Source organism: Dasypus novemcinctus, chromosome 21, assembly GCF_030445035.2.
Source record: "Dasypus novemcinctus isolate mDasNov1 chromosome 21, mDasNov1.1.hap2, whole genome shotgun sequence".
In the NCBI taxonomy this organism is placed as follows: domain Eukaryota; kingdom Metazoa; phylum Chordata; class Mammalia; order Cingulata; family Dasypodidae; genus Dasypus; species Dasypus novemcinctus.
The window spans coordinates 36,351,107-36,377,847 of NC_080693.1; the positions used below are offsets into that span (position 1 = coordinate 36,351,107).

General features: G+C 56.8%; 2 protein-coding genes across 6 annotated transcripts in view; one reads left to right on the forward strand and one right to left on the reverse strand.

Annotated features, from left to right (window-relative positions):
• The window catches only part of NOS2 (nitric oxide synthase 2), a 56,564-nt gene extending 47,931 nt beyond the window's left edge, over window positions 1-8,633 (forward strand). For all 4 annotated transcript variants that reach the window (XM_058283816.2, XM_023584889.3, XM_058283817.2 and 1 more), the window contains 7 exons: window positions 780-943; window positions 1,934-2,141; window positions 3,798-3,885; window positions 4,251-4,372; window positions 4,819-4,967; window positions 5,659-5,853; window positions 8,021-8,633. In XM_058283816.2, coding sequence (XP_058139799.1) covers window positions 780-943; window positions 1,934-2,141; window positions 3,798-3,885; window positions 4,251-4,372; window positions 4,819-4,967; window positions 5,659-5,853; window positions 8,021-8,140 — 1,046 coding nt within the window. In that variant the 3' untranslated portion in view covers window positions 8,141-8,633. The remainder of the gene's footprint in view (window positions 1-779; window positions 944-1,933; window positions 2,142-3,797; window positions 3,886-4,250; window positions 4,373-4,818; window positions 4,968-5,658; window positions 5,854-8,020) is intronic.
• Window positions 8,634-10,219: 1,586 nt separating this feature from the next.
• Window positions 10,220-24,986, reverse strand: LGALS9 (galectin 9). 2 transcript variants are annotated; one of them, XM_058283820.2, is made up of 11 exons: window positions 24,870-24,986; window positions 20,426-20,517; window positions 17,973-18,174; window positions 17,061-17,171; window positions 16,082-16,177; window positions 14,577-14,612; window positions 13,976-14,026; window positions 13,345-13,386; window positions 12,788-12,876; window positions 12,494-12,656; window positions 10,220-10,938 (listed from the first exon to the last, which is right to left on the reverse strand). In XM_058283820.2, exons 1-11 carry the CDS (start codon window positions 24,906-24,908, stop codon window positions 10,792-10,794), a joined length of 1,068 nt encoding a protein of 355 aa, XP_058139803.1. In that variant the 5' UTR covers window positions 24,909-24,986; the 3' UTR covers window positions 10,220-10,791. The 2 variants fall into 2 exon arrangements, with proteins under 2 accessions (XP_058139803.1, XP_004479380.2); XM_004479323.5 differs by lacking the exon at window positions 16,082-16,177.
• Between the last annotated feature and the right edge of the window lie 1,755 nt (window positions 24,987-26,741).

Sequence of the window (26,741 nt, forward strand, 5' to 3'; positions counted from 1 at the left end):
CACCTTCCCTGGGCAATGGGCAGGGGCAGGCCATGGGTGACCAGGAGAGAGTATGGTAAGCTGCTGGCCGTCCCCACCGAGGAGAAGCTACGTTTTTCTAGAGAGGTTCCCGCATGCCTGCGTCCTGTGCAGAGGCCAGGCTGCCAGTCCCCGTGGGGATGGGAGGTGAACTGATGAATCCAGCACCCCATGGGCCTCCCAGCTGTTGGAACAGCGTCCTGGTCTTAGGTTCCTCAGTGATGATGACACCTCCTAAGAGTGTACCACCCTAAAGAGGATGGCTCACAGAGGAAAGTGGGGGGCAGAGAAACTGAGTCTGGCAGTTTCCTGCACTGTCCAGGAGAACGTAAGGAAGCCTGAAGCAGGGGACAAGGCAGGGAATGTTCTTATGACACTAGCCTGTTGTCATGGCTTTCTTCTAGATGAACAGCTGGCCCCTGGGGCTTACGTCAGCCTTTTGTGGGTTCAGTCACCATGAGTCCATTTCACCTGTTGCTAAAGATCAGGTCCGGGCCAGAGAAGGATGGGCCCCGGACCATGTTTAGTTCATCAGGGTCCTGTCAACTTGGGTGCCCACTGCGGGAAGTTGGCCAGCTTTCCTGACACCCTCCCTCTGACACCATCCTCCTCCTGCCTTCCTCTGTTCCTGGAGCCAGAGCCTCAGCACCTTCTCTACAGCTGGGAGGTGGAGAGTGTCTGGCCCCAAAGGCCTTGTCACCCTCTGAGAAGTCCAAATGGGGCCTTTCTCTCCCATTCTGACTCCTTCTTTCCCTGTTCAGGCAAATACTGGGTCAGAGACAAGAGGCTGCCCCCCTGCTCACTCAGCCAGGCCCTCACCTACTTCCTGGACGTCACAACCCCACCAACCCAGCTCCTGCTCCGAAGGCTGGCCCCGCTGGCCACAGAGGAGGCCGAGAGAAAGAGGCTGGAGGCCCTGTGCCAGGTGAAGCTTGGGGCTGGAGGGTGGGGAAGGGGCAGGCTCCTGGGGGGCCACATCCCAGAGCTGGTCTTCAACCGCCCAGGAGCCTCAGCCCCTGATCCCCAAAGCCAGACTCATCACAGGCTGGTGGGACGTCAGGCCCCATCTCCCATCCCAGCTCGCAGCCAGTTGTACTGCATGAACTGAATTTTTCTGAGTGTCTGAAGGATACAACCACAGTGCACTTCCTCAGAAACTAGTTGGAAAAGGAGAGCCTCCGATCTTGTCTTTCTTTATATTCCCAATACCTGTAACAGGCCTGGAACATAGGAAATGTTGAATGATGGATGCTATGGGTGAATTGATAAATGGATCTAGTGACAGATGGGTGGTTTACTTAACAAACAATGATAAAATGTGTTAACTCTCATGTTTACAACTTTCTCGGCCCAAGTCTTTGCAAAAGGCTCTGGACAATCATTATTATCATCATTGCCACTAATGACCTTGATTCCAACAACCCCTGCTGCTGTTATTCCGTGGCTGCACTGGACTAAATTGGCACACATTTTCTCATTTAATTCATGAGACAATCCCCCTCTCAGCCCTCACTGCTGAGGTAGGCGGTGCTATCCTTATTTCACAAAGGCTAAGGAATTGCGACAAGATTCCACAGCTAATAAGGGCATCGAGGTGAGACTGGAGCCCATGTCTGTGTGATGCCAAAGTCCTGTCCCAAATTAGATTACACTAGAAACTTGACCCCCACCCACTAGTTACTACCACTAAAATTCGAAGCCCACAAGTTGGATAAATGCTCCTCCCTGGGCTGGGCTCCTTGAGGACAGGAGGTCTGTGCTCTCCACTCAGCAGCTCAGCACCCTGGACAGCGCCCCGCACAGCGCCCTGCTTGTGATTGGGGGAAGGAGTTAGCAAAGGGATCCTGGGTGGTGGCAGCCTCCTCCTCCACTGGGGCAGGCACCCCGAGTCCCTCACACTGCCCTTGGCCTTCAGCCCTCAGAGTACAACAAGTGGAAGTTCACCAACAGCCCGACGTTCCTGGAGGTGCTGGAGGAGTTCCCGTCCCTGAGGGTACCCGCTGGCTTCCTGCTCTCCCAGCTCCCCATCCTGAAGCCCCGATACTACTCCATCAGCTCCTCCCCGGACCACACTCCCGCGGAAGTCCACCTCACCGTGGCCGTGCTCACGTACCGCACCCGAGGTGAGCGCCGGGCAGAGGCTTTCGAGTGGTTGAACCTGGGTTTGACCCACGATTCTGCTACTTATTGGGCAGCTCTCGAACATCTCTGAACTTTGGTCTCCTCATCAGTAAAAACAGGGGTGGTAACACCCACCTCCCAGAGTCGTTCATAAGAATAGGTGGTGTGGAGGACAGATGAGGTGAACCAGGCACTGAGCTAACACCTGCACAGGTGTATTACCGGCAACCCTGTAAGATGGTACTAAGTATGTTTTACAAACGAGGAAGCTGAGGCACAGAGAGGTTAAGCCACTTGTCCAAAGTCAGAGTGGAAGGAAGTAGAGAGCTGAGGTTCACACACTCCTGAGTACAGGCTCCTAACCACCCTCTTCTGTTCTACTGTCCTGCTGCCATTGGTTGAATTTAACAAGATCACATGTGGAAAGCACCCAATTCTTAATGGGAACCCAATGATTCTAAGTCTTCCTAATAGTTCAGCTTGAACATGGGGATATGGGGGTGACGCTGCACTGATGGTTTATTGATTCACCCATTCCTTCAGTGATGATTTATTTCACACTACTCTGTGTTTGGCACTGTGGTGGGTGTGGAAATGCAGCAAGCGTAGCCCCTGCCCTCATAGAGCTTCCAATCTAGAGGAGGCAATGAGTAGATACTCATGGAAATAATTAGGTTATCTTTATGTAGGTGCTAAGAAGGAAAGCTCAGGGTGCCATGAGGGCAGGTAATGAGAAGTGGGACTGAGAAGCCCAAATCTTGCCTTTGGCTTCTCCAGTGGATGAGCTGTGCCCCTGCCACACTCACCATAACTGAACATTGCCTGGGTTGGCAAAGGTGGGGAGCTGTAGAAGCCTTTTCTACTCTGGAGAGCATAATCACACAGCTTGGAGAAACTGGGCGCAGGCTCTTTATTTGCATGGTTGGAGAATTCTACCCAGGCCAAGTCTTAGTCCTCAGACCAAGAGAGAGGGAGGTGTACTCTGTGAGAGCAAAATTCAATCCAGAGGAAAATAGAGGGTCTTCTCAGGTTGGTTAGAAGTCTCCTTTAAAAGGCCGGGCCATTGGAAGGGAATGGAACCGAGAGGAAGCTGGAGTTTCCACAAGCCCAGCGGGGGCCACTGCGGGAGGAAGTGAGGTATCGAGCAGACTGGGCTGTCAGGAGACGGTCCATCGTCCCTTACCCAGGGCTCTTACTAGCAAGGGCTGCACAGGTGAGGACACTCAGCGGCAGTGATGGGCCATCCCTGAGGGGTCACTTCACGCTGCTTTCAGCAGAACTGAGCTGTGGACAGGGAGGGACCCTGGAGAAACTCTTGTGGAAGGAGCTCGGAGGATGAGTTGGGAAACCTGGGCTGTCAACCCGACTCTGCCATGACTGGGGTGGTCCTGTACAAGCCACCTCCCTCCTCGAGACTCGGCTTCTGCATCGGCAAAAACCAGTTTTGCTGAGACCCTTTCTAAATCCCTTTCAGCTTTTACCAGCTCTGGGTGCCTAGAGGCTGGGTCTCAGAGCCAAAAGGAGGCAGTGTCCCCCGAAGGCCTCCGCACGCTGGAGCGGGCAGGTGGAGGCGGCGTGTCGGTGTGGGGCAGCGGCTGGTAGAGTCGGGGCCGGGCGGTGGGGAGCGGAGTTGGTCAGGTCTGTGCCTGTCCTTGCAGACGGCCAGGGTCCCCTGCACCACGGCGTCTGCAGCACCTGGCTTAGCGGCCTGAAGCCCCGAGACCCTGTGCCCTGCTTTGTGCGAAGGTGAGTGCCGCCTCCACTCTGTCCCCTGTGGGACCACCTGCCCCTGAGCATTTTGGTGTGCAAGGGAGGGACATAGGGTGCGGGTGCCTCCCTGGCTGTGTGCCATTCTGTCCCCTGGCTGTGGGGGGTGGCTGAGTCTCTAGTAGAGTAGCAGTGGCAGCTGGGTGGGTGGCACCCACCCTTTTTCTGAAGGGCCCAGGGTGGAGGCAATGGTGTGCCCAGACAGGGAAGTGAAGCAGCCTGCAGACCTTCGGGACTCAAATTTGAGCTCATTGTCCTCACCAGCCCCCCCTCCCCACAAAGCACACACCTGCTCCCAGCCCAGGATGTCTGTGAACTGGTGCCTGTCTGTCCACCCCCCTCAGTGCCAGCGGCTTCCAGCTGCCCGAGGACCCCTCCCATCCTTGCCTCCTCGTCGGACCTGGCACGGGCATCGCCCCCTTCCGCAGTTTCTGGCGGCAGCGGCTCCATGACGCCGAGCGCCGAGGTACGGCTCTGGGCACTCCAGGGTGGGGAGGGGGCACAAGGTGGCCAGCGCCTGCCTCGTCTAGGACCAGAGCCGAGGGTCAGCTGTGCCGCCAGCCCACAAACCATTCCTGGCCCCTCTCCACGGTAGCCTCAGCCCCAGGCGGGATTAGCATTCTGCCTGCATCTTTCTCCCATGCTGGGGACAGGGTTCCTTCTCCTGAAGTCCCTGCTTTTGGACTCTGGAGCCCTGGGCTGGAATCCCAGCTCTGCCACTTTGTTCTGTGATGGTGGACGAGTGAGCTGAATGCTCCGGGCCTCAGTTTCCTCATTGTAAGTGAGGGTGGTCCGAGACCCTACCGCCTAGGGTAACGGGATGAAATGAGAATGGGCCGGGCTGGTCGGGCCGGGCTCTGTGGCCGCCCCCTGGTGGCCACGATGGTAACCGCAGCCTACTGGGTCCCGCAGGGCTCCCCAGGGGCCGCATGACCCTGGTGTTCGGGTGCCGCCGCCCAGATGAGGACCACCTCTACCGGGAGGAGATGTTGGAGATGGCCCGGAAGGGGGTGCTGCACGGGGTGCACACGGCTTATTCCCGCCTGCCTGGCCAGCCCAAGGTAAACAGGGCAGCTGTACAATTTGTGCTCCGGCTCATCTCAGAGCCGTCTCGCCTCAGCTCTCCACGGGGGTAATTATGCCAACACCAGGGTGATATGGGAAGATTGTTACTCCACACTTCCGGGAGAAGGGACAGGCCCAGAGAGGTCTGGGACTTCCTCGTGGTCACCAGCAGTTAATCCCCAGTTGTAGGCCCAGGTCCCCTGCCACCCCGGGGACAGGGGTTCAGCCAGTTTTAAGCTCGGTTGCAGCAAGGCTGGGGGTCCAGCACTGCCCGCACCAGGGCCCGCAGGTGGGCCCTGCTGCCCTGTGGGCACTTTGCCCCGTGAGCCTGGGGAGTCGGGAGAGTCTCGGCTCCACCCCCACGGAGAAGCTCCCTTCTCTGGGGTGCAGGCGGGCGGGCCTCACACCTGGGCGGGGAACTGGCTTTTGTGAGACCCCTTTGAAGCATGAGGAATTCAGAGGAAATCTGGGCGCTCCTTGAGAACAGGGCAGTGTCTGATGTTCATTTCTCTACCCAGCCCCCCGGCTGGGTGCAGGCTGGGAGGTGTCAGGGCACCTCCTCGTCCTGAGCCTGGTATCCTTGCGAGGTCCTGGATGGGAGGGGGCCCGGCCTGCAGCCCATCACGTCCCCCCGCCCCTTCCCTGCACCCCGCAGCAGGACGCTGGACCTGTCCTCTCTGGTTTCAGGTCTACGTTCAAGACCTGCTGGGGCGGCAGCTGGCCGGGGAGGTGCTGCGGGTGCTCCACGAGGAGCAGGGGCACCTCTACGTCTGTGGGGACGTGCGCATGGCCCGGGACGTGGCCCACGCCCTGAAGCAGCTGGTGGCTGCCAGGCTGAGCCTGAGCGAGGAGCAGGTGGAGGACTTTTTCTTCCAGCTCAAGGTACGGCAGCTGGCGCACGAGCTGGAGGTGCGGGCCGAGGGCGAGGGCCGGGGTGGGTGGCTAGAGCCGGAACAGCCCTGGAGCCCAGAGCACTCCTAGACGCGGCTGAGGTGCAGAGCTGGGTGGGCTGGTGCAAGTCCTGAGGGTGCCTCCCGGGCTGTTGCCCACTAGCTTGAGGAGTTAGTTGAACGCCTTCCATCTCCCTGGTGGTGGCACAGGAGCAGAATCCCCTGGCCTCTCCCCAAGACTGAAGCCAAGGCCGCCCCGGAGGCAGGGCTGTGGGCCCTGGGGCGGGGAAGCCGCCTCAAGACCCTCCCCTGTGACCCTTGCTCCCAGGAGGGCATCTGCTCACCCTCCTCCCACCCGCACCCTGTGGTGTGATGGAAGGAAGCACATTTTTTTAGACTTTTTTTTTTTTAATGAGAGAAGCTGTAGGTTTACAGAAAAATCATGCTGAAGATAGAGAGTTTCTGTATACCCTCATCACACTCACGGTGTTCCCTATTATTCACACTTCGCATTCGTGTGGTACCTTTGTTACATATGATGAAAGAATTTATTATGATTGTACTAACTATAGTCCAGAGTTTACATTAGCATTCATGGTTTGTGTTGTACAGTCTTGTGCTTTTAAAAATTTCCTATCCTAGTGATATATATATATAAAACCTAAAATGCCCCCCTTTTAACCACACTCAAATATATCATTCAGGGGTGTGCTGGTTACATTCGCAGTGTTGTGCGTCCATTGCCACCATCCGTGGCCAAAACTTTTCCATCACCCCGAACTGAAATCATGTGCCCATGAAGCACTGACTCCCCGTATCCTCCTCCCTGCCTGGTCCCTGGCAACCTGAGTTCTGGTTTCTCACTATGGATTTGCACTGATAGGAATCACATTTTAATGATGGTAGGAGCAGGGATGTTTATCAAAGGCTTACACTGGGCCAGGCGCTTGCCAAGGATTTGCATGTGGCATTTCATTCAGTCCCTCAGAGGACTTTACAGGAGCTCGGAGGGGCCTCACGGTCCTGAGTGCGAGAGTTTGACCTGCCTATCTCTGGTTCCAAAGCCTGTGTTCGTCTCTTCTTCTCTCCCTAAGCCACATGCATTCCTTCAACTTATGTTTATTGAGCACCTATAGTATGCACTAGAAATAGAGTAGTAAACAAAACAGGCAAAAATTCCCCCCCAAAAGTGGAATTTCCCCCTAAGATCCTAGTATGCTGACAAAAGCAAAGCAAGTAAAATGTGCAGGGCTTTGGAGGAAAATTAAGCAGGCAAGTGGAGGAGGGTGAGTTAGTTGTGGGGTGTAATTTATATAGGATGGTGAGGGAAGGTGTGCTGAGGAGATAACATTTGAGAAAAGACCTGAAGAAGGAGAGGATATTGAAAGAGACAGAATTCCAGACTGTTCTGGAGGGAACAGCAGGTACAAAGGCCCTGAGGTGGAGTTAGTCTGGCATATTTGAAGAACAGCAAGGGATTGTTAGCATTTCCCAAAATGTGTTCAGTGGTTTGATAGATATTTAGCATCAAAAAGTTTCCAAGAGGGAGTAGGTGTAGTTCAAGTGGTTGAGTGCCTGCTTCCCCTGTATGAGATCCCAGGTTTGATCCCTGGTACCTCCTAAAAACAAGACAAACAGAAAGACCAACTCTCATTGGGGAGCTGATGTAGCTCAGTGGTTGAGCACCTGCTTCCCATGCCTGAGGTCATGGGTTCAATCCCTGGTACCTCCTTTAAAACAAACAAAAAGATGATTCCAAGATCAAATACGCTTGGGATGTGCTCAGTTAAACAAAGGTGAACATGTTTCTGTACCATAAGACTTCCCAGAGTCTTTAGTATGCTAATGTGCCTTTCATATGCACACTTCAAGACTAGGGGAAAGTACACGGCATTTCCCAAACTGATTTGCTCTTAGCTCTCATTTACTGTAGCACCTTGTGGGGTGGGTGCTAGCAGTGCCGTGGAAAAGCTGGGGGAGATGTTTTGATGGTCACACTAGAGTAGACCAGATTCAAACATAAAGTAAGCTTGGCACACGAGAGGGCAGAGGGCTCACGGTGTGACAGGGAAGCTGGGACAAACCCTGGGGCTCGCTCCAGCCTGGGCCTGATGCTGGGCTAGTAGAGCTGACGCAGCCGTCTCTGTTTTCCCTTCAAGAGCCAGAAGCGCTATCACGAAGATATCTTTGGTGCTGTGTTTCCCTACGAGGTGAGAAAGGATGGAGCGGCAGGGCAGCACGGCGATCCCAGAGCTCTGCTGGCCCACAGGAGGAGTTAAAGCCACCGGCGTGGAATTTAGCGATGGCGCCAGCTCTTGATTATCTGAGCTCACAGGGCCTGGGGAGATAGAGAAAGTGGGATCTCCTAGCCTCACAACTCATCTCCCCCTCTTCCTTTCCTCCCGAACTCTTTACTTGAGCTGCTGTCAAGTAGCAGCCTGAGCTGAGCAGCTCCAACTGAGTGGGACTCCTCTCTCTCTCAAGCCCACCAATCTCTGGATAATGGAAAGTTGAGGCCTCCGTAGGCCCTGGAAACTGAATTGACAACACTAAGCCTGGAAAGTGGGTGAGAGATGGCGCCTTCTGGTGCACCACTTCGAGTGACCACCAGGAGGCGCTGTCAAGCCCGTTCTATCTAGCCACCGTGTGTACAGTTATTTATGCTTCTGTATTTAAAAAATACCCCAGCCTGTTCCCAGCGGCCACCTGGGCCTTCCCTGTATGATTCATTGGTAAAGATATTTATATGGAATATATTTTATTTTAACCACACTGTACGCGTGTGTCACTGTACGTGTGTGTGTTGGTGTTTTGTAGAGAAAGCGGCACTAGTTATAGAGTGAGGGGAGGGTCTGGTGGGTGCCTGGACAAAGAACCCCCACGAAGGGACATCCCTGCCAGACCGTGGCTGCTCTTTTGAAATGGCCGCCAGATGTGGAGGGAACACACGGAGTTTCGTGGACATCTGGAAACCCGTGGTGGCTGTGAGGGGCGCACACAGGCTCCCTGAGTCCTACAGGGGGGCAGGAGTCTGCATGGGCCGTCAGCTCTTTAGGGAAGGCCTTGACCACAGCCCGGAAAGTCACGGCCCTTTGCTTTGGGGCCACCTTTATTGTCACAGTTTGGCCAATCGAGATTTGGCACCTGGGCAAGGCAGGTGAGCGGCGAGGTGTGTCTGCATGCCAAGGGCTCAGCGGTGAAGGGCAGGGCTCCCTCTTTCACACCCACGAGACGGTGTGGAAACCCAGCCCCTTTCTGGTTTCGGAGCTGGCCAGAGGAGGCTTCTTGCAGGATGGAGCCGCTCTTCCTTCTCCTAGTCAGAACCAAGGAAGGCACCTGGCCGGGGGCCACGTGGGGGGTCCAGCAGAGGCTGGAGGAGTTCCCAGCTTCCGCTCAGCTCTGCATCATTGGCTCACTCGCCCAAGTCCCACCTCCTCCCCTCTTCTTCCTCCCACTTCTGGCAGCAGCTACTCAACTGGACAGGGGTGGGGGAGCAGGGGCAGGCCACCCCTGAATGCTCTGGGTCCCAGAGCAGCTCTGTGGCCCGAATGGCAGCAATGCATCGTGGCACCGTGGTCAAGAATCCGCTCCCCCAAACCAGACCTTCTCAAACAATGTGCCTCCGAATCACTGGAGATCTTGTTCAAGTGCAGACTGATTCAGCAGGTCTGGGGTCAGCCTGAGACTGCATTTCTAGCAAGCTCCAGGTGATTCCAGTGCCGCTGCTCTGAGGACCAGTCTCCACGCTCCACTCTGGGTCCTCGAGGGCCTGGACTCTTGAAGGAGTTGCAGGGTGTGTTGGCATCATGCGGATAGAGCCGGGATCCCTTGTACAGCTCAGTGGCTGCCAGGACCTGACACCCTGAGCCACTCTCCATGCACACACCCCTATCCTAAAGCCAGGGAGAAACGCTGCAGCCCCTCACGACCAGGCCTCTTCCCCCAGCCTGCTTCGCCGACCCCACCCCGCCTCCTCCCGCGTGGACGCAGGGCTCTGATGAGCAGGCGCTGGCATCCATCCAGCTCCCCGGCCCCGCCTCTGACCCTCATTCCGCCCAGCCCTTCGGCCTTCGCCCGTCTCAGTGCCATGGAGCTGGCTCCCGGGCTTCCCCGTAGGAGCAGGCTTCCTGTGCCAGAGACTCCTGCCCAAGAGGCCTGAGCCTGACCTGTTTTCTCTCCGAGACTGCTTGGTGGCTGTGTGAGGGACCCACTAGGAGCAGACGTGGGTGTCAGCACCCCACCTGCCCAAAGTGCTCCGGTACTCCCTCCTCCCACCGCCTTGGGCAGGGCCTTCCTGATTCTAGAGACTCCAAGATGTCTCCAAACGCATTTAATAAGTCCCAATAATGCCAAGCATGTGCTCTGGCAGGCATTTTTATTTCTTTGCGTCAAGGACACTGGGAAGGGGACAGGCCCCACTGAGACAGTTCAGGGCAGCTGCATGGAGGCCGGGAGGATGTTGTCAGGGTAGCCGTCCCGGGGGGTGGTGGGGAGAGCACTGGTGCAGAGGGAGGGAGTAAGGGTGCAGGTTGGAGAAAGATGGGCCCAGGGCCCCACCTCCCACCTGGAGTGGACAGCTGGTGGCTCGGGGACTGGAAGGTGGTTGAGAGAAGGGTGAAGTGCAGGCCTGGGCTGGGAGCCTGAGAAGGCTCGGGACCCTCCTCTCTGCCGAGGGCACTGAGCATGGGGCCGCCCAGAGCCCCCCACCCCCAGCCTCTCCTGGGATGGCGCATTTGGGCAGCTGGGGCCCCGGGGGCTGTCCCGGCTGAGGAAGGCAGCCCCGCCAGCCGCCTTGTGCCCTCCAGGCTGGCTGCAGCTAGAAGCAGGGCCAGGCCAGGCAGGCTGGGAAGGGCTGGGGCTGGGCAGGGGGCACCGGGGAGGAGTGATGAGCATGTCCAGACGGCAGCACGCCCAGCCCTGGGGGTCCGGCCTAGGCCTGCACGTGGGTCAGCTGGACGTCACCTTCCACTTCCAGGCTGGTGATGGCCTGCAGGTTCTTCAGGCGGTGGTTGTATTCAAACAGGTGCCGCCCGTCCACGGCCACCTTGAGGCAGTGGCTTTCGCACATCATCCACACCTGGCAGAGGCCCGGCCGTGTGACTACACGGGAAGTCCCGGCTGTGCCCTCACCCTAAAAGCAGGCTGGGGTCTCCCCCGCTCCCTGCTTCCTCAGCGTTCATTAAGGCCCAGCCCTGCCCTCTAGCCACCCTAAAGATTTGCTCTTCAGTAACATGCCACGTGCCCTTCCGCGTCCGCTGCTCCCTCAGCTCGCCATGCCCTTCCCTCCGCACCCGCACTTCTAGCTGAAACCCCTCCAGCAGCCTGCCCTGCCGCCTCACCCCCACTGGTGGAGCCCTGCTCCCCTCCCCGTCACCACTCTGAGTAGTACTTGGAGCTTCCTCTCTTCCCAAGGAGACCCGGAGCCCTGGGGCAGGAGCCCTGCCTGTAACCCCAGTACCTAGCACGCGGGATGCCGCGCACCCCGGCTCTGCGGCCGCCTCCTGACACGATACGTTCTCAGCAAGGTGGGGCAAACCCGTCGTCATCCCCCTCGCAAGAGCCAACATTAATATCACCCACGGGGTGCCCTAAGCATGCTACAGATACTATCTCATTTAATTCTGACAACTCTGTGAGACAAGTGTTATTAGTCTCATTTTGCAGATGAGGAAACTGAGGCAAAGAGCAGTTAAGCCACTTGCCCAGGGTCCCACAGCTAACTATAAATTGGAGTGTGCTGCTCCCCCCCGTGGCGTTCCACCCCATTAAAATCCAAACTCCTTGCCGTGGCCCTCCAGGCCGGACTGCACGCATTTTCCAGCCTGTGGCAGAGTCTAATGCCTTGGGGCGCAGGCCTTGACTTGTCTGAGCGTGTAGTCCGGTCTCAGAAGGGCTTCTCCGTGTGCGCGGGGCCTCCGGCGCGGGGCCTAGCACACCACCCGCGCCGCGCCGTCTCCCCGCAGCCCTGGCCTCACGCGCCCGCACCCCTCCGCTTTGCACGGGCTGCTTCCTGGGTGCAAACGCTTTCCCCTCATGCCCCGGCCGGTCCCACTTCTTCTGTCCCTCAGGTCTCAGTGGATCAGTGGCCTCCTCCTCGAGCTTGGCCACTGCCCCAGACTCACAGTGTCCCCTGGTTCTGTTTTGCTTTCGGCATAGCACCTGGCACCTGCCATTTCCTTGTTCATGCCTTAGTTTCCTTCCTCCTCCACCTAAATTGTAAACGCCGTGGGCGCGGGCTCTCAGTCTGCGTCGTAGCCATATGCCCAGGATCTGCAGTACTTCCTGCCCAGAGTGGGGCCCAGTAAAATAGTTGATAAATGAATGAGCGAATGGGTGGATGAGTGGATGAATGAAAGAATGAGGGGTTGAGTAAATGAATGACAGCCCGTTCTTCAGTTTGTTTTGGCACTTACTAGCTGTGACCTCAGGCGACTAAGCTGTGCCCATGGGTTTGTTTCCTCATCTGTAAAAAGTGGTACCAACACCTGCCTCATGTGGGACAGTAATAATTAATCATTCGTGTAACTGACTGAACATTCTCTCTTTCTCCAGGCCCAGCCCCCACCCCGGAGGCATCAGCCCCCATTCCCTTCGCACAGCCCAGCCCCTGAGCTCCTGCTGCGGCACCTTACCGAGAAGGCCTGGCCCCGGGTGAAGGGCACTGGCCGGGGCAGGCTGCGCTCCTCGGGCCCCCAAGAGCCGTTGATCTGGGTGTTGCGGACCACGGCGTTCTCATCAAAACGGGGGTTCAGGTGGAAGGCGATGTCCTTCCCGGAGCGCAGGTTGATGTGGAACCTGGGGGAGGGCGGCTCGCATCGACCTCCTTCGCCCTCCCCTTGCTCCCCAGGCCGTCCGGAGCCAGGGGAATGGCCAGATTGACCTTGGGGGTCTCGCGCCTCCCTGCGAGGCTGGGTGCCCCTGCTTACCTGCGTGCACCGGGCAGGACGGAGCCCGACACGATGAGGGTCCTGGACGGGTACAGCCCCCCCACGATGGCAGTGGAGAAAGGCACCGGCTGTGGGAGGAGAGGGTCAGGGGGGCGACGGCAGGCAGCGCAGCTGGTGCTGCAGGAGGGGCTTTCGTACAGATGGCCGTGAGTTTGGACTGGCAGCCGAGCAGTGAGTAAAATACCTCAGAGAAAGCTCCCCATCGTATCTTTACTTGGTTTAGGAATTGCCAAAGGCAAACTTCCCAGCATCCCTCCAATTAGTGTGCTCAGATAGTCCCAAAAAGGACTTTGGCCAGACCAAAAGGACGCTTGGACTGAAAAGGAAAGGCCGTATTATTTGATCACGACGAAGGGATGATCTTAGAGTGGAAAGCACCATTCAACAGTCTTCTCATTCATGTGGATATATTTTAAGACTTTCAGCTTACTAAAGGACTGCTTTTAAATTTTGCATAAGATCGCCCCAAGCTACCCTGTACTTCCCACCTGCCCAATGCAAACAGAACCTCCGTCCTGCTCTGGGAAAGTACTCACGTAGGACAGGCTGGGGTACACCATAGGCGGGATTGCGGGATTCTGTTGGAAAGAGACCAGGAAATTCAGTGTGAGAGCACACACACCGGCCCCCACATTCTAAAGGGGACGCTCCGGTGTGCGGCTGAGGCCAGGAAGCCTCGATCCTTGCGTTCTCCCATTCCGTTCGCCTTCTTTCTCCTGTCGGCCTTTGTAGAGCTTCCTGCTCTGTTCCTGGACCCCCCACGGCCCCCGGCCTTCAACCGCTGCACAGGCGGCCTGTGGGCGCCCGGCCTCCCACCCGGTTTGCCCAGGCAGGAGGAGGACGGGAACTCACGCTTGTCGTTAGCAGTAAGTGACATCCCGGGGGCCAGTGCTTAGTTGCAGGGCCAAGGGCCCAGGAGTGGGGCCACTGCAATCCCCTTGGTAACCTACTGGTCTCTGGGAACCTGCTCCTTTGACCGCTGGCCAAATCCAGCCTAAGCTAGAATCTTTGCTCTCCCAACGAGTTTTGGCCCCGTATCTCCCGAGCAGGGGGCCCAACTCCCAAGTGTTCCCGTCTTCCTTTCTTTCTTCCCGACTCGAGAGGATTCAGTCGTTGGTGGAAGGGGAAACTGTGGGGCTGAGAGTGGAGCATGATTTTCAGACTTACGGGGAACATCTGTCCAGGGGTGCATTGCACTGTGTGGATGAAATTTTGAACCTGGAAGAAAGAAACCAGGTCTCAACCAGTGCTCGCCAGCATGGAGACCGCCCGCTGCCACCAGAGGGCGCCTCTCAGCATGTCCTCTGAGTTAACTTGAGGGTTACCAACCCAGCACTCCCACCGGACCCCCAAATGTGCAGGTGGAAGTGTTCCTTCTCTTAAGGGATGGAGTAAGGACACAAGATTAGGGCACTGAAAAAGAAACGGCTTCATCGCAGCCTCTGGACCATCTTTGTTCTCAGGGAAATTTCTGTCAGTGTAACTACACTTTGCAGGAAGAAGTATATGAACTTGGGGCCTGGGTCTTCTGTGGCTGCCCACAGAAAGGCAGGGGCTTGAGCAAACAAGTGGCAATTCAGGTGGTTTCCCAATTCATCAAGGCCAGCAAACACCCATCTCCCACTCCCCCTCATCTCCCACTCCTTCCCCTCCACCCCTACCCCCAAACCAGGCAGATGGCCAAGGGATCTGGCCTTGGATGCCCCTTCCTCTCCATATTAACCCACAGGAAAAATGAAAGGATCCAAAGGAAAAGCAAGAGACTTACGACGGGGGCCGAGTTGGCAGGCCACCTGCCTGGAGGCTGAAAGGGATGAGAAAATCAAAATGGTGGTCATGGTTGGCGCCATGAGGGTGAGAGACGATGGTAGAACTCGAGAGTGAGATGTCTCCTGGACCAGTGCCTGCCTCCTGCTGCTCCTCTGCAAACCTTCCTGAGCCTGTGGCTCCCACATCCTCACCTGCCAACCCAGGAAACCTATGGCTATGAACCCAGGTGGGGAAGGGAGGAGGGAGAATATTCCCATTGGCTCCCCAGAGAGAGGAAGGTGGGTCTGATACAGCCCCCGTTGGCTCCATTTGCTCTTGAGGCAAAGCCATGACCTCGCTTGCCACCCCACACACAGAAGACGGACCCTGGCTTTCCCTGGAGCCTCCTGCGTGCCAAACTCTGGGCTCCAGTTCTGTGCAGTGAGGGATGCATCATGGCTCCTGTTTTGCTGGTGAGGCAGCCAGGCTCAGAAAGGTTAAGCACCTTGCCCAAGCTCACCCATGTGAGCTTGTCACCAAGCAGCAAAACCCCAAACGGTACCCAGCTCTGTCTGCTTGAACCCACCCCTCCCTGTATCCTCGCCAGGCTGGGGCCAGAGTTGGGCTATGCACAAAGGAACCACGGAGCTGGCTGGTCCCGAAGTCAGCGTGGCAGGAGGCAGGGGCCTCACCTGTGCCATGAGGGGGCCAGGAAGGCTGGGTGGGGAGAGCAGCCTGCCCCCCGGACCCCCAACCTGCAGACCCGCCCTGCCTGTGTGAACCCCAGTCCACAGTCGTGCATTGTCCCTGCTGCACACCAGGCACTGTGCAAGGCTCTCAAGGGGAAAGGTGGGGGTCGGGGACAGGGACAGACACGCAAACACAGCTACGAGGCAACGAGGTGACTGGCAGGGCACAGACGTAACAAAATCCATGGAGACATGGAGGGGGCATCCAGCAATCTCCCGGGAGGGGAAATCTCCCCGCAGGAGTGACATTTAAGCAGAGCACTACAGGGCAATTAGGAGTGTGCTGGGTGCTGAGGCAGGCAAAGGGTGTCTTTGGCAGTGACAGCGTGCGCAAAAGTGCGGTGGCCCCGGGTGCCTCTTGGAGGGCGGTAAGCGTCATGGGGCAAGGCTCGCTGGATTCCGTAGGTCCAGCTGGGAATCTGGGGAGCCCTGCTGTTCATGCAGGTGGGCTGTGTGGTCAGTTTGCTTAGAGGAAGGTCACTGAGGCAGTGGGTGAGCGTGGGGGGCGTGGGGACTGGACTGTGGCTGCGTGGCAGGGATCACGGTGGCCCAAGGCAGTGGCTTCAGCGAGGGAGAGCCGGTGCATGGGTGGGATACTGAGGAGGAAGAGGGCGGGGTCAAGGAGGTCTGGGGCTCTGGGCACCTGGAGGACGCAGGCAGGGCACCCCGGGGTGCGCAGGGTGGGGCCTGTCGGCTGGGCTGGGCTGCTGGTGGGCCGGCCTCCCTCGGGGCCTGCTACCTGCTCAGCCTCCCAGGGCCTCCGTGCTGCACTCACTTTCTGTTTGCGCCCCCCGCGCTTGTGTGGGAAATGGGCGGGATGGGAGGACTGCAGCAGGAAGAAGGCAGGCTGGGCAGGGGTCTCGTGGCTGTTCTGTTAGGGGGTGAAGACAAGCGTTAATGGAGCCAAGGCGGTGGAAAGGGAGTGGCGGGGCCAGAGAAAGCCGGGGGTGGGGGGGGTCCCTCCACGGAGCCGGGGCCTCCTCTCTACCTCCTGGCTGGGGCTCTCTGCCTCCCCCCCACCTCCCTCCCTCTCCTCTCTCCTTATCCCTCCATTCCCCTCATCTCTGTCCCTCCTTCTCCGTCTCTCCATCTGTCTGTCCCTCGCCTGCTCTCCTCTCTCTCGGCCACCCCCACAGGAGAGAGAGGACAGACCCTGCGGGGGAAGGAGGCTGCGGGACGAGTGAAGAGAGTGCCCGCCAGGGGCCTGGGCCTCATCTCGGGGCCACACTCGGGTGGCAGCAGCAGCTCCCATCCAGGCCCATCATACCCTGCTCTTCCGTTTTTCACAAAAGGCCAGAAATCCAGAGTCTCGTGTGGTATCTCCTGAGCTTTTAGAGGCTCTCGCCGAAGCCAGTGGTTACTCTCATTCTACAGAGCAGGCGCTGAGGCTGGGAGAGGTGGAGGCACTCAGCTGAGATGCCACCACCCATGAGGGTGGCAGAGCTGGGAATCTGAGCTGGATTCAGTGAGATGCCCAAGCCTGGGCTCTTTCTGGAATCATACCGCCTCCTAACCAGGGCGCGATAGGAAGCGACAGAGAGGAGTGGAAGACCGAGGCAGAGATGGCGACACAAGAAGGGGGTCACAGTAACGCAGCAGATGGGGGGCAGACACCAGGGTGCAGGGGCTGGAGGCGTGTCCCCAAATCCATCTGGGTGGAAGATTGGCTGGTAGCTTCAGGGCCACCCCCATGGCCTGGGCACAGCTAGACTGCACCCCGGCTCCTGGGAGAGGTGCCAGGTGGACGGTCTGACCTGGAAGTTGATGCAGAACAGCTGCACGGCGCCGGCGACGGAAATGGTGTCTGCGCGATGGAAGGGCACGCGGTGCGAGTACTGCACAAAGAAGCTCCCATTCACCATCACCTGCCAAAGGAGCACGCATTCCAGGAGCAGAACCCCAGGCCAGGCTGCTCCTGTGCCCCCCTGAATCCCTGCTTCTGGAAATGAGGACCTGTGTCTGGCCTTCGCATCCATCCCCACAGGTCAGGTGGTCAGGAACAGGCAAAGGGCGTCCAAACCCAATCTCCACTCGGCTCTGACTTGTTTCTTACGGGAGCATGTTTATTGCAGTAAGTGTGTCTCCCTAACGGTCACACGCTAAGGGTATGCTGTAAACACGCATCGCCAGTAGGAAGGTTGTGTGGGGACAGGGGAGAGGTAACCGTCACAAGGTCACCCAGACGAGCACACCCCACCTCCTCCCCAAGCCCCGAGATCCCACTCTCCTTGCAAAAGCAATTTGTAGTGACTTATAAAACTCAGCAGTGAATAGAATCTGGATAAAGGCTGGCACCACATTGTAGAAAAATAGATGTTATGAGGGACCTGGGACAAAGAGGGTCTGTAGTGGAAGAATGGAATTAACTTGGACTTTAAGTAGACATACAAGCCCCCCAAACAACAGGATAGCTTATCCAGTCCTCATTTTATGAGTAAAAGCAGCCACAGGTGTGCCCATGGCTGCAGGTGAAGGTGTGGAAGGAGCCTGCGCAGCCCTGGGTAATGCCCTTACGACGACACGTAAGGGGCATGTTACTGGTATAGTGGTGTAGCGACGGCCTGCTTCAATTAATGCATTCATTTAAAGGCCCTTTGCCAAGCCTGACGGGGCGGGAGGGCCGGGAGCTTGTGGTTTTGGGGGAGGGGGTGGGGGTGTCCGCTCACCTTGAAATCTGAGCTCTGCACCAGGAAGCAGAGCTCAAAGGGCTTCCCCATCTGGAAGGGCATTTCCTTCTTCCTCTCCTCAGACCCCCAGTGTCCTCCCTGCTTCGTGTTGCAGACCACATACCCGCCCTCCTCAAATCGCGGGTTGAAGTGGAAGGCAATGTCATTTTCATGGAAGCCGGTCTGAAAGTTCACATTAAACCTAGAACGAAGGAAAACGAGTGCTCTTCTGTAGGATGGTTTATTGCCAACGAAATGACCCGGACATCCTGGACATGATGCCGCGCTCACATTTGGGAACTTCTTACGTTCAACTAAGGCCCGGTGTGTTTTTATGCAATTATTGTATCTCGTCTCTACAGCATTTTCCAAAATTAAGTCGAAAATGGGTAAAAAGAAGCATTTACAAAGCAACAAGAAGCATAGGTCTTGGAAACTAATGAAAAATTTGAAAGTCATTAAACCAGCCTAAAATTTGTGCAAAAAACAGAATGAAAGAACGTGTGAAATAGGTGGGAATTCACTTAGAGCTACCATCTGAAAAGCGAGGCGTGGAATCAACATGAGCTCTCTGGGCAGGGACACGGGTGTTACCGGCGTCTGTTCCCCAGCGGGTGATGGTGCGACTTCAGGAAGTGTTGCTTCGAAGCCAGGCGGCCCTGAGAGCCCTGCGCGGCCCTGTCGGTCTTTGGGGTGGCCACTGGACCCCACCGCCCTCCAGTTAGGGCACCCAGGAGAGGGGGGCGATGACATGAGGAGGTTTGGGAGGCTCCCAGCACAGGAGATGTTGGCTCCCCACACCTCCTGAGGCTCCGAGGTGAGGAATTAGAAGAACCCTCCAAGAGGCCTGGCTCCCGGCAGGGGCTCAGTGAATGTTTGCTCTGCCTTTTCCCAAACATCCCCGCCACGTCCGAAACCCAGGGCCGAGTCCGGCCCTCTGCAGCTGTCTGGCCCAGCCCGCGCCGCCTCGGCACCGGTGTGACTTGCACCCGCTTCGTCGGGGTCGCCCTGGTCTCCCGCCCAGGCCCAGTGCTTCGCGGAGGGAGGGCCTCCGTCGGGCTAGCGCTGCCCCGCGCCCTGGGCGCACCCTCGGCGAGGACTCTGTTAACCCACAGGATTTCTCAGGGGAAGTGGGCAGTTTCGGGCCATTTTAGGTGGCAGAACGCTGATGCCATCCTCAAGGCCAGGTCCTGTGCGAACCCCCAGCCCAGAGCCCAGCCAGACCCTCCCTCTGGAAATACTAAAAGGCCAGGGGGCTCCAAGTGCCACCGGAACCACAAAATCCAAGACCACGTGCCTCTTAAAATGGAGACTCCTGGTTTTGAAATATCTCTGCCTGCCTATTTCCCACCGCAGTCGTCTAGTTTCATTACTGTATTCTTCGAAAGGTCCTGCCCCAGGGAAGAGAGAGAGCAACAGGTCCCACGTGAGGGGGGCCATGAGGGACGGACCGTTTCTCTTAGACAAGAAGGGAGTAGAAAGTCCTGGTGCCGAAAGGAGAGGCGAGCAGAGGGAAGGAGAAAGAGAGCAGCTCAGAGAGGAGGTCACGGATTTCCCCACCCCCTTGGGGTATGCAGCCTGCAGGGGGGCGGGAGGGCTTAGCGGCCCCTGCACCTCCTTTCCGTGGTCAGCGTGGCCCTGGCAGGGCAGGGTGGAGCGGCCACCGCTCAGGAAGGCGCCTAGGATCCGGCTGAGCTGAGCTAGGGCTGGGGCTGGAGCTCCAGAGGGGTCCATATCCCGGATGAAGGCATGAGAGAGCCGCTGGGGAGGAAGTCACCTGGGGTGGAGGCTTCTGAGGGGCTTTCGTGGGCACGTGGGCTTCAGCGGGCAGCCCCAACCAAAGTGGGAGGAAGCCACGCCTCCAGGCCACCCAGGAGGGGGGCGTCGCTCAGCCAAGGTCAGCCCTCAGGCCTGCCTGAGGCCTCCCGGCACCTCTGGCTGTGAGAGGATGTGAAAGCTCTCCTTGGGAGAAGGCGGAGGGGGCTGGGAAACAGGGCAGATGAGGATTTGTATTTTGAAGAGGCAGTTATATTTTTAACACTCAGTATTTTCTCAAAAACAAACGGCGAGACCAAAAGAGACCGAATTACGTCCGATGGCAACTTTAAATATTTACACATCAGCAGAATGCGGGCCCCAGTGTGGAGGAGAGCAGTTATGGGGAAAAGAGGAAGTCATGTGCTCGCAACTCTGGGTCATAGTGTGCAAAGTTCAGCTCTGACACCAGCATGTACCTCTGGGCAGGTCTCCCCCCTGCCGTTAGCCCTGGGGTCCCTGCCGTGGTGCTCCTGGATGTGCTGAGCCCATGGAATGGTGCCCGGGGGGTTGGCGGGGACCCTACCCACCTGCCTCCCCCAAGCTGGCCACGGATGCTGCATGGGCGCAGTTGGCAGTACCCGAGCTGACAGCACGGCGGTTTGCCAAGGGACAGATGGGACAGAAACACAGGTTACCTGGTCCCAGCGGAGTACATAACAGTGCCTTTGACGATGATCCGCAGTCCGTCCTGAAGACCCCCTTGGATTGGCCCTGAGAAGGGGACGATCTGCAGGAAGAGGGTGGAGACCTGTCCGTCAGTCTGACTGCCCGCCTCCTTCTAGTTGTCCTCCTTTAGCACTGGCTCGTGGCAGGGCCCTGCGCTGGGACGGGACCGGGTGCGGCTGGCTGTGAGCCAGACCGATGGCCCTTAGCCTCAGGGATGGTTGCGTAGGAGGCAGATGCTATCGGAGCTACACACACGTCCTGTGATGATGATAAGGGGCCCTGGGCTCTGATGGGTGGTGGCTGGTAGCTGGCCTCTCTGCGGTTCTGAGAGAAGCCTCCTAGGCAGGGCAGGCAGCGTGTACGCGGCCCTGACGTGGGAAGGACCCCTGGGCAAGCTCCCAGCAATGGCCCCAGAACTGGACCCAAGAGCCCCAAGGGATCAAAGGGGCCCGCAGACCTTTCTGGAGGGTGAACCCGCTCACGTGGGCGGGCCCAGGAAGAGGCGTCCCTCCCACAAGGGAAAATGGCGGCACAGCCTTGGCCCTCCCAGCCACCCCCGGTCGCGCCTCGTCCTGGGTGCCGTCTGCAGCCCTGCGACAGCCTCCTCCTCGCCTCCTGCTCCTGGGCTCCCCATTCCTCACCCCCCAGGCCCTCAGCAGCTCCCCAGCCCCTAGTGTGGTAGCCCCACTCGACGTAGGTCCCATGGGCAACTGCTAAATCAAATTCTGTGCCCGGGGCCTCCTCAAAGGAGCAGTGGACTGCGCTGGGGCGTGCATCTGTTTTAGATTCAGGCTTCCTCCAGGTTTGAATCCCAGCTCTGCTGCTCATTTCCTTGGGCAGTTTATTTAATCTTTATCTGCCTCAGTTTCCTGATTTGTAACAAATCCCTGTTACGTAAGATTGATGCTTTTGTGAGAAAAAGTCTGTGGAAGAGCCTGGCACATAGTAGGTGCCTCCTCCATCACCCCTTGGTGTCTCTGAGCAAAATTCTCAAATCTGTTTCCTCCCAACTTTCAAGCAATACCTCCAAAGTGCCTTTTGTTGAATGAAGTTCTACCACCTGCATTAAGTCACAGTTCAATCTCCTAGCTGATTTGCACATTTTTCCAATTGTTCATCTCTTTACTAACGACTCCTTTAAGTCAATTCCCCATAAAAATGAAATGCCTACAGGAGCCAGGGAGGTGGTGCTCATGAGTGAGCCGAGTGAGAAGGAGCAATAGGGAGTGGTACAGACTACGGCAAACTGGAATCACTGTTCTCATCCAAAGGGCAGTGTCCACATCACTCTGACCAACAGTGTTGGCAGAGCTACCAATTTTTAAAGAGAAGACAGACAGCTAGATTTTTTTTCCTGTGGAGTTGTTTATGGTTAAAATACATCTGAAGCATTTTTAAGAAAATGATAACACTGGCTGACTCCAGGGAGGATGAGGTAGGTTGAAGAATGATGGCCGAAGATGTGTACATCCTAATTCCCAGACCCTGTGCATTAGTTACCTTGCCTGGTAAAAGGGGCTCTGTAGGTGTGATTAGGGATCTTGAGATGGGAAAATTACCATGAATTATGCTAGTGGATCATGTAATTAGCAGGGCCCCTGAGAGGGAGGCAGGAGCAGCAGGGGCAGAATTAGGAGATGTGACAGCAGAAGCAAGAGGCTGCCGGCTTTGCAGATGGGGACGGAGCCACAAGCCAAGGCATGCAGGTGGCCTCTAGACACTGGAAAAGGCAAGGAAGGAGATTCTTCCCTAAAGCCTCCCAAAGGAAACAGCCCTGTGACACTTTGATTTTAGACTTCTGACTTCCAGAAGGGTAAAATAATAAATTGGTGTTGCTTTAAGCCCCATGTTTTTTCTTGTGGAATTTGAGACTCAGTGAAGGATCTTGGCAGGGAACAGCAGGACCTGCTTTCACCCTGGGTGGTGCAGGAGGATGGACCTATGGCCCCCCAGGCCTGCACTCGCCTCCCAGCTCCCCACGGCAGCGGCTCAGACGCTGGGCCACCTCTCTGTGGGGCGGTGGGACCCCAGCCCCTCCTGGCAGTGCTTGTCAGAGGATTAGCTGAGAAGCCATGTGGAACGCCCCTGGCTCCTGCCTGGCCTTGACAATGGCCGCTGTTTGCATCCGGATGAATGACTTAAACCCTCTGTCGGAACACAACCCACACTCTGCTCCTGGACATGCCCAGAGGTTGGGGACTTTCTCCTCCCCTCGAGAAGTCCAGAGAGCAGGGGGGGTCCTACGGGCCAGCGGGAGGGCGGCCGGCTCTGGAGACCCAGTGTCTGCAGTGAGCAGAGCGAGCTCAGCCTGGCGGCTGGCTGCTCGCCCCCCAGGGGCTGAAAGCCAAAGGGTCCTCCTGCCCCAGAGGCCCTGAGGCCCTTCTGGCGACCAGCCATCCATGCGCTGTGTTATCTCATTTATCCCCACAACCGTGGACGTGATCAGTACCACTTTTACAGTGGAGGAAACTGAGGCCCAGAAATTTTCTGTAGCTTGCCCAAGGTCACACAGCTATCAGAGAAAGAGCTGGAACTTGAACCCAGAGCCCATGCTTTTAACAACCACACACGCTGCCATTCACAATGACAAGGACAGCCATGTTCCCAACTCCCCAGCGAGCCCTACCCTGGCAGGTAGAGGAGGGACGCCCCACCGCGCAAGGAAGCAGGAGCTGTGTCCTAAGGCAGGCCCTCCTGTGCCTTCCCAGCAGAATGACCAGCTGGGACCTTCCCACACAAATCTGCGTTTTGGAAGAACCTTGACTCTGACCGCTAGATGTCAGCTGGCCCCCCAGTCCCACCCAGGGAGCCCATGATCCAGCAGGGGCTGCGTTGATCTCTCTCTTAAACTGACCCCAAGGGCCTGTTTTAATTTTTTGTTGCCCATAGGAGGCATTTCCTTCTGGTTTGAAAACAAAACAAAACAAAACACTGGTGTATGAGTCCAAGGATTTGAAAGCAAAAGCTGGTCACCAGAATAATAAAATGTCAGCACCTGAAAAGAGCTTCGGGAATCCTGGTCTGACAGGAACCCGAGGTGGGAGCCACCCAGGGTGCATTCTGGCCCTGAGCCCTTGTCCCACACACCAGCCCTGGCCTCCCTGGATCCCATGGGGCCCTCCCAGGGTCTCCCAACCTGCCACCCTCATTCAGGTCCCACAGGAGTCTTCGCAGGTGAGCTGAGGCGGACCAGTGACTGCGGGAAGGGAACGCACCAAGCCATAGTCTCTGCTGACACGGCCTTGAACGTGAAGCCCTGGTGGCCTCCCCAGCCCCGTGTCCCCTGCTGCTGCCAGTCCACACCCCTCTCCCCACCCCCACCCCCGCCAGCGACAGGCCCAGGAAGGGCTCGGACGACTGTTCCGGCCAAGGCCAGACACAGTGACCTCAGAGGCTCCTGGGCCTGGGGCTGCCGCTCTCCTGCTTTCCCCCAGTATTCCTCATCCCAAGGATAAATCCCTCTCTTCTGGGGTGAAATCAAAGCACATTCCTTCTCTGCCCCTTCCTATCTAGGAGCGTTTGGCAAGAGGCCTCAACCTCTCTGAGCCTCAGTTTCTCCGCGTATGACATGGGAATAATAAGCCTCACCGGGTTCAAACAAGACCCCTTGCAGACAGGGTCTCTGAACGCATGGCCTTTTGCACCCCACCCTGCAAGGGCTGTCCCACTCCTCAGCCCCAAGAGGCCCCCTCTGCACACACCCTTGACCCGCCTTGCCTTGTTAAACCGCTCACTCACCCCTCAGGGCACAGACTCCTCCCCAGAAGCACCCGTCCTGCCCCCAGACTCCTGTTAATTCTAAACACAAGCATCTACAGGCTGCCAGGCTCTGCGCAAGCACATGAGATGAGATATGCTACCTCGCCAAGTCCTTTCCCCAGCCCTGGGAGAGGGGCGTTACCCCCATCCTACAGAGACAGAAACTGAGGCACAGAGAGGTCAAAGTAACTTGCCTGAGGTCATCCAGCTACTCAACGGCCAAACCAGGACTTGAACCCAGGGAGGCCATCTCCAAAGGAAGTGCTCTAATGACTCTGTGAGGTTGACACTGTCCACAGCCGCCCTGTGTGCAAACCTGTCCCCCTCCTGGTTATCCCTCCTACCTGCCTTCCCCCCCCCAGTACCAGGCCAGGCACCGAGACAGAGCTGAGGGAGCTTGTACCAAACAAAGGCACACATCGTGACACTTTGCCATCCCCCGCAAACCCTGAGAGGCCCTGGTCACACTGGCAGGAACAGAATTTGCATCAGGATGGCCCCGTCTGGTGTTTCCATCCTTCTTGGCTTCGCTTTGGGCTGCCACCTCCTGCCCCCCAGGAGCTGTTTTCTTGGAGATTCAGAGCTGCCTCCCCCTGCCCCGGCTGTGGCTGCCAGGCCTGCCTGCACCGCCCATGCCCGCAGCCTGGGACTCACCGGGCTCAGGTAAGGAGGCTGGGCACCGCTGAAAGCCATCCTTCTGCCACGTCCGTGACTACAGCTGCTCTCACTCCAGCCAGGAAGTCCTCTGCACCCTGGGAGGACTTCAGGGAGAAAGAGAAACCAAAGCAATTTAGCAATTAAATGGGAGGAGCCAGAGCAAGAGGAAGTGGACTGGAAAAAGAGAAAGGTAGGGTGCTGGGGAGGAGGCTGGGTGTTGGGGTGAGGGTGGGACCCTGGGGGAGGGCAGGCCCTACCCCAGGGACCATTGCCTAATCTCCCCTCCTGTGCCCAGCCCTTTCTGCCCCCACTTGCTTATATTGCTTCATTAAGTTCAAAATTATCTGACACATAGAAAAGACAACAGGTTTCTAGATGACACTGCCCAGTGCTACGTGACGATGCCTCCCCAGCATGGCAGGTCACAGTGTCCAGAAAGAAACGAGGCTGCTAGGAAGGGCTGGTGTACACCCCAGTTTCACCACGACTACCTGGCGGGTACGACCTGGTTATGCCCATTTTATGCACAGAGAAACTGAGACTCAGAGAGCCCAAGGGACATGTCCAAGGTCATATAACTAATTAGGAGCAGCTTGAATTACAGGTGGATACTTAGGTTCTCACAAATTTTTTTTCTCCCTTTTAAAATTCCATCACTCATGTAAAAAAAATCACATAGAAAGAATGCAATTCCTATGCAAACAGGAAAATGGCTATTTGGCTGTTTATAATAACTCCCCTCTTCCTTCTGTATGGGCTAACAGGATGAGGGGTTGAAGGGAAGTCTTGAACATAGAAAAGCATTTCCAGTGACATGGGAGAAGACATATGAAATAAACTTCCTTTAATCGGTTTCAGCACCTGTATTAGTCAGGGTTCTCTAGGGAAATAGAATCAATAAGGGATATCTTTCCATAGTAAGAGATTTATCGGAGTCTCTCACGAAGCCGTGGGGATGCACAAGTCCAGGTTCCACCGGCAGGCTGCAACTGGGAGCTCCAATGAAAGTCCAGTGAAGATTCTTGACGAGTTCTGGGAGATGTTGGCTGTCCAAAGACGAGCTGGGAAAATCTCTTTCAATGCTGGAATCACTTCCCCTTTTAAGGGATTCAACTGATTGGGTTAAGCATCACTCACTGCTGCCGGCAACCTGCCTGAATGATGTAATTATAACCAGCTCTCTATGATTTACCACTGCAGGAAAGTCAATGGTGACTAAAGTCCACAGATGCCCTTGTATTACAGTTAGCCCAGTGCTTGCTTGACCGAACAACTGGGCACAATTACCTGGCTGAGTTGACACAATTAGCCTAACCATCGCAGCACCCATTAAGAGAAATACGCTTGTGACTGAAAAAAACACAAGCAGCTGAGGCCAGGAGGTGATGACTTTTTTATTTTTATTTTTTAAAGATTTATTTTATTTATTTCTCTCCCCCTCCCCCGTTCCTCCTGTTGTCTGCTCTTTGTGTCCATTCACTCTGTGTTCTTCTATGTCTGCTTGTATTCTCATTAGGCAGCTCTGGGAACTGATCCTGGGACCTTCTAGACTGAGAAAGAGGAGATTACTCTCTTGTGCCATCTCAGCTCCCTATTCTGCTACATCTTCTTATTTTCTTTCCCCTGTGTCTCTTGTAGCGTCATCTTGCTGCTCCAGCTCTCTGTCGGCCAGCACTCCTGCACAGGGCAGCTTTCCCGTGCTGGGCGGCATTCTCATGCAGGGCGGCACTCCTGCACGGGGTGGCACTCCCGCGCGGGCTGGCACTCTGCGTGGGCCAGCTTGCCCTCACCAGAAGGCCCTGGGCATTGGACCTGGACCTCTTATTTGGTAGACGGGAGCTCAATTGGTTGAGCCACATGTTTCCCACG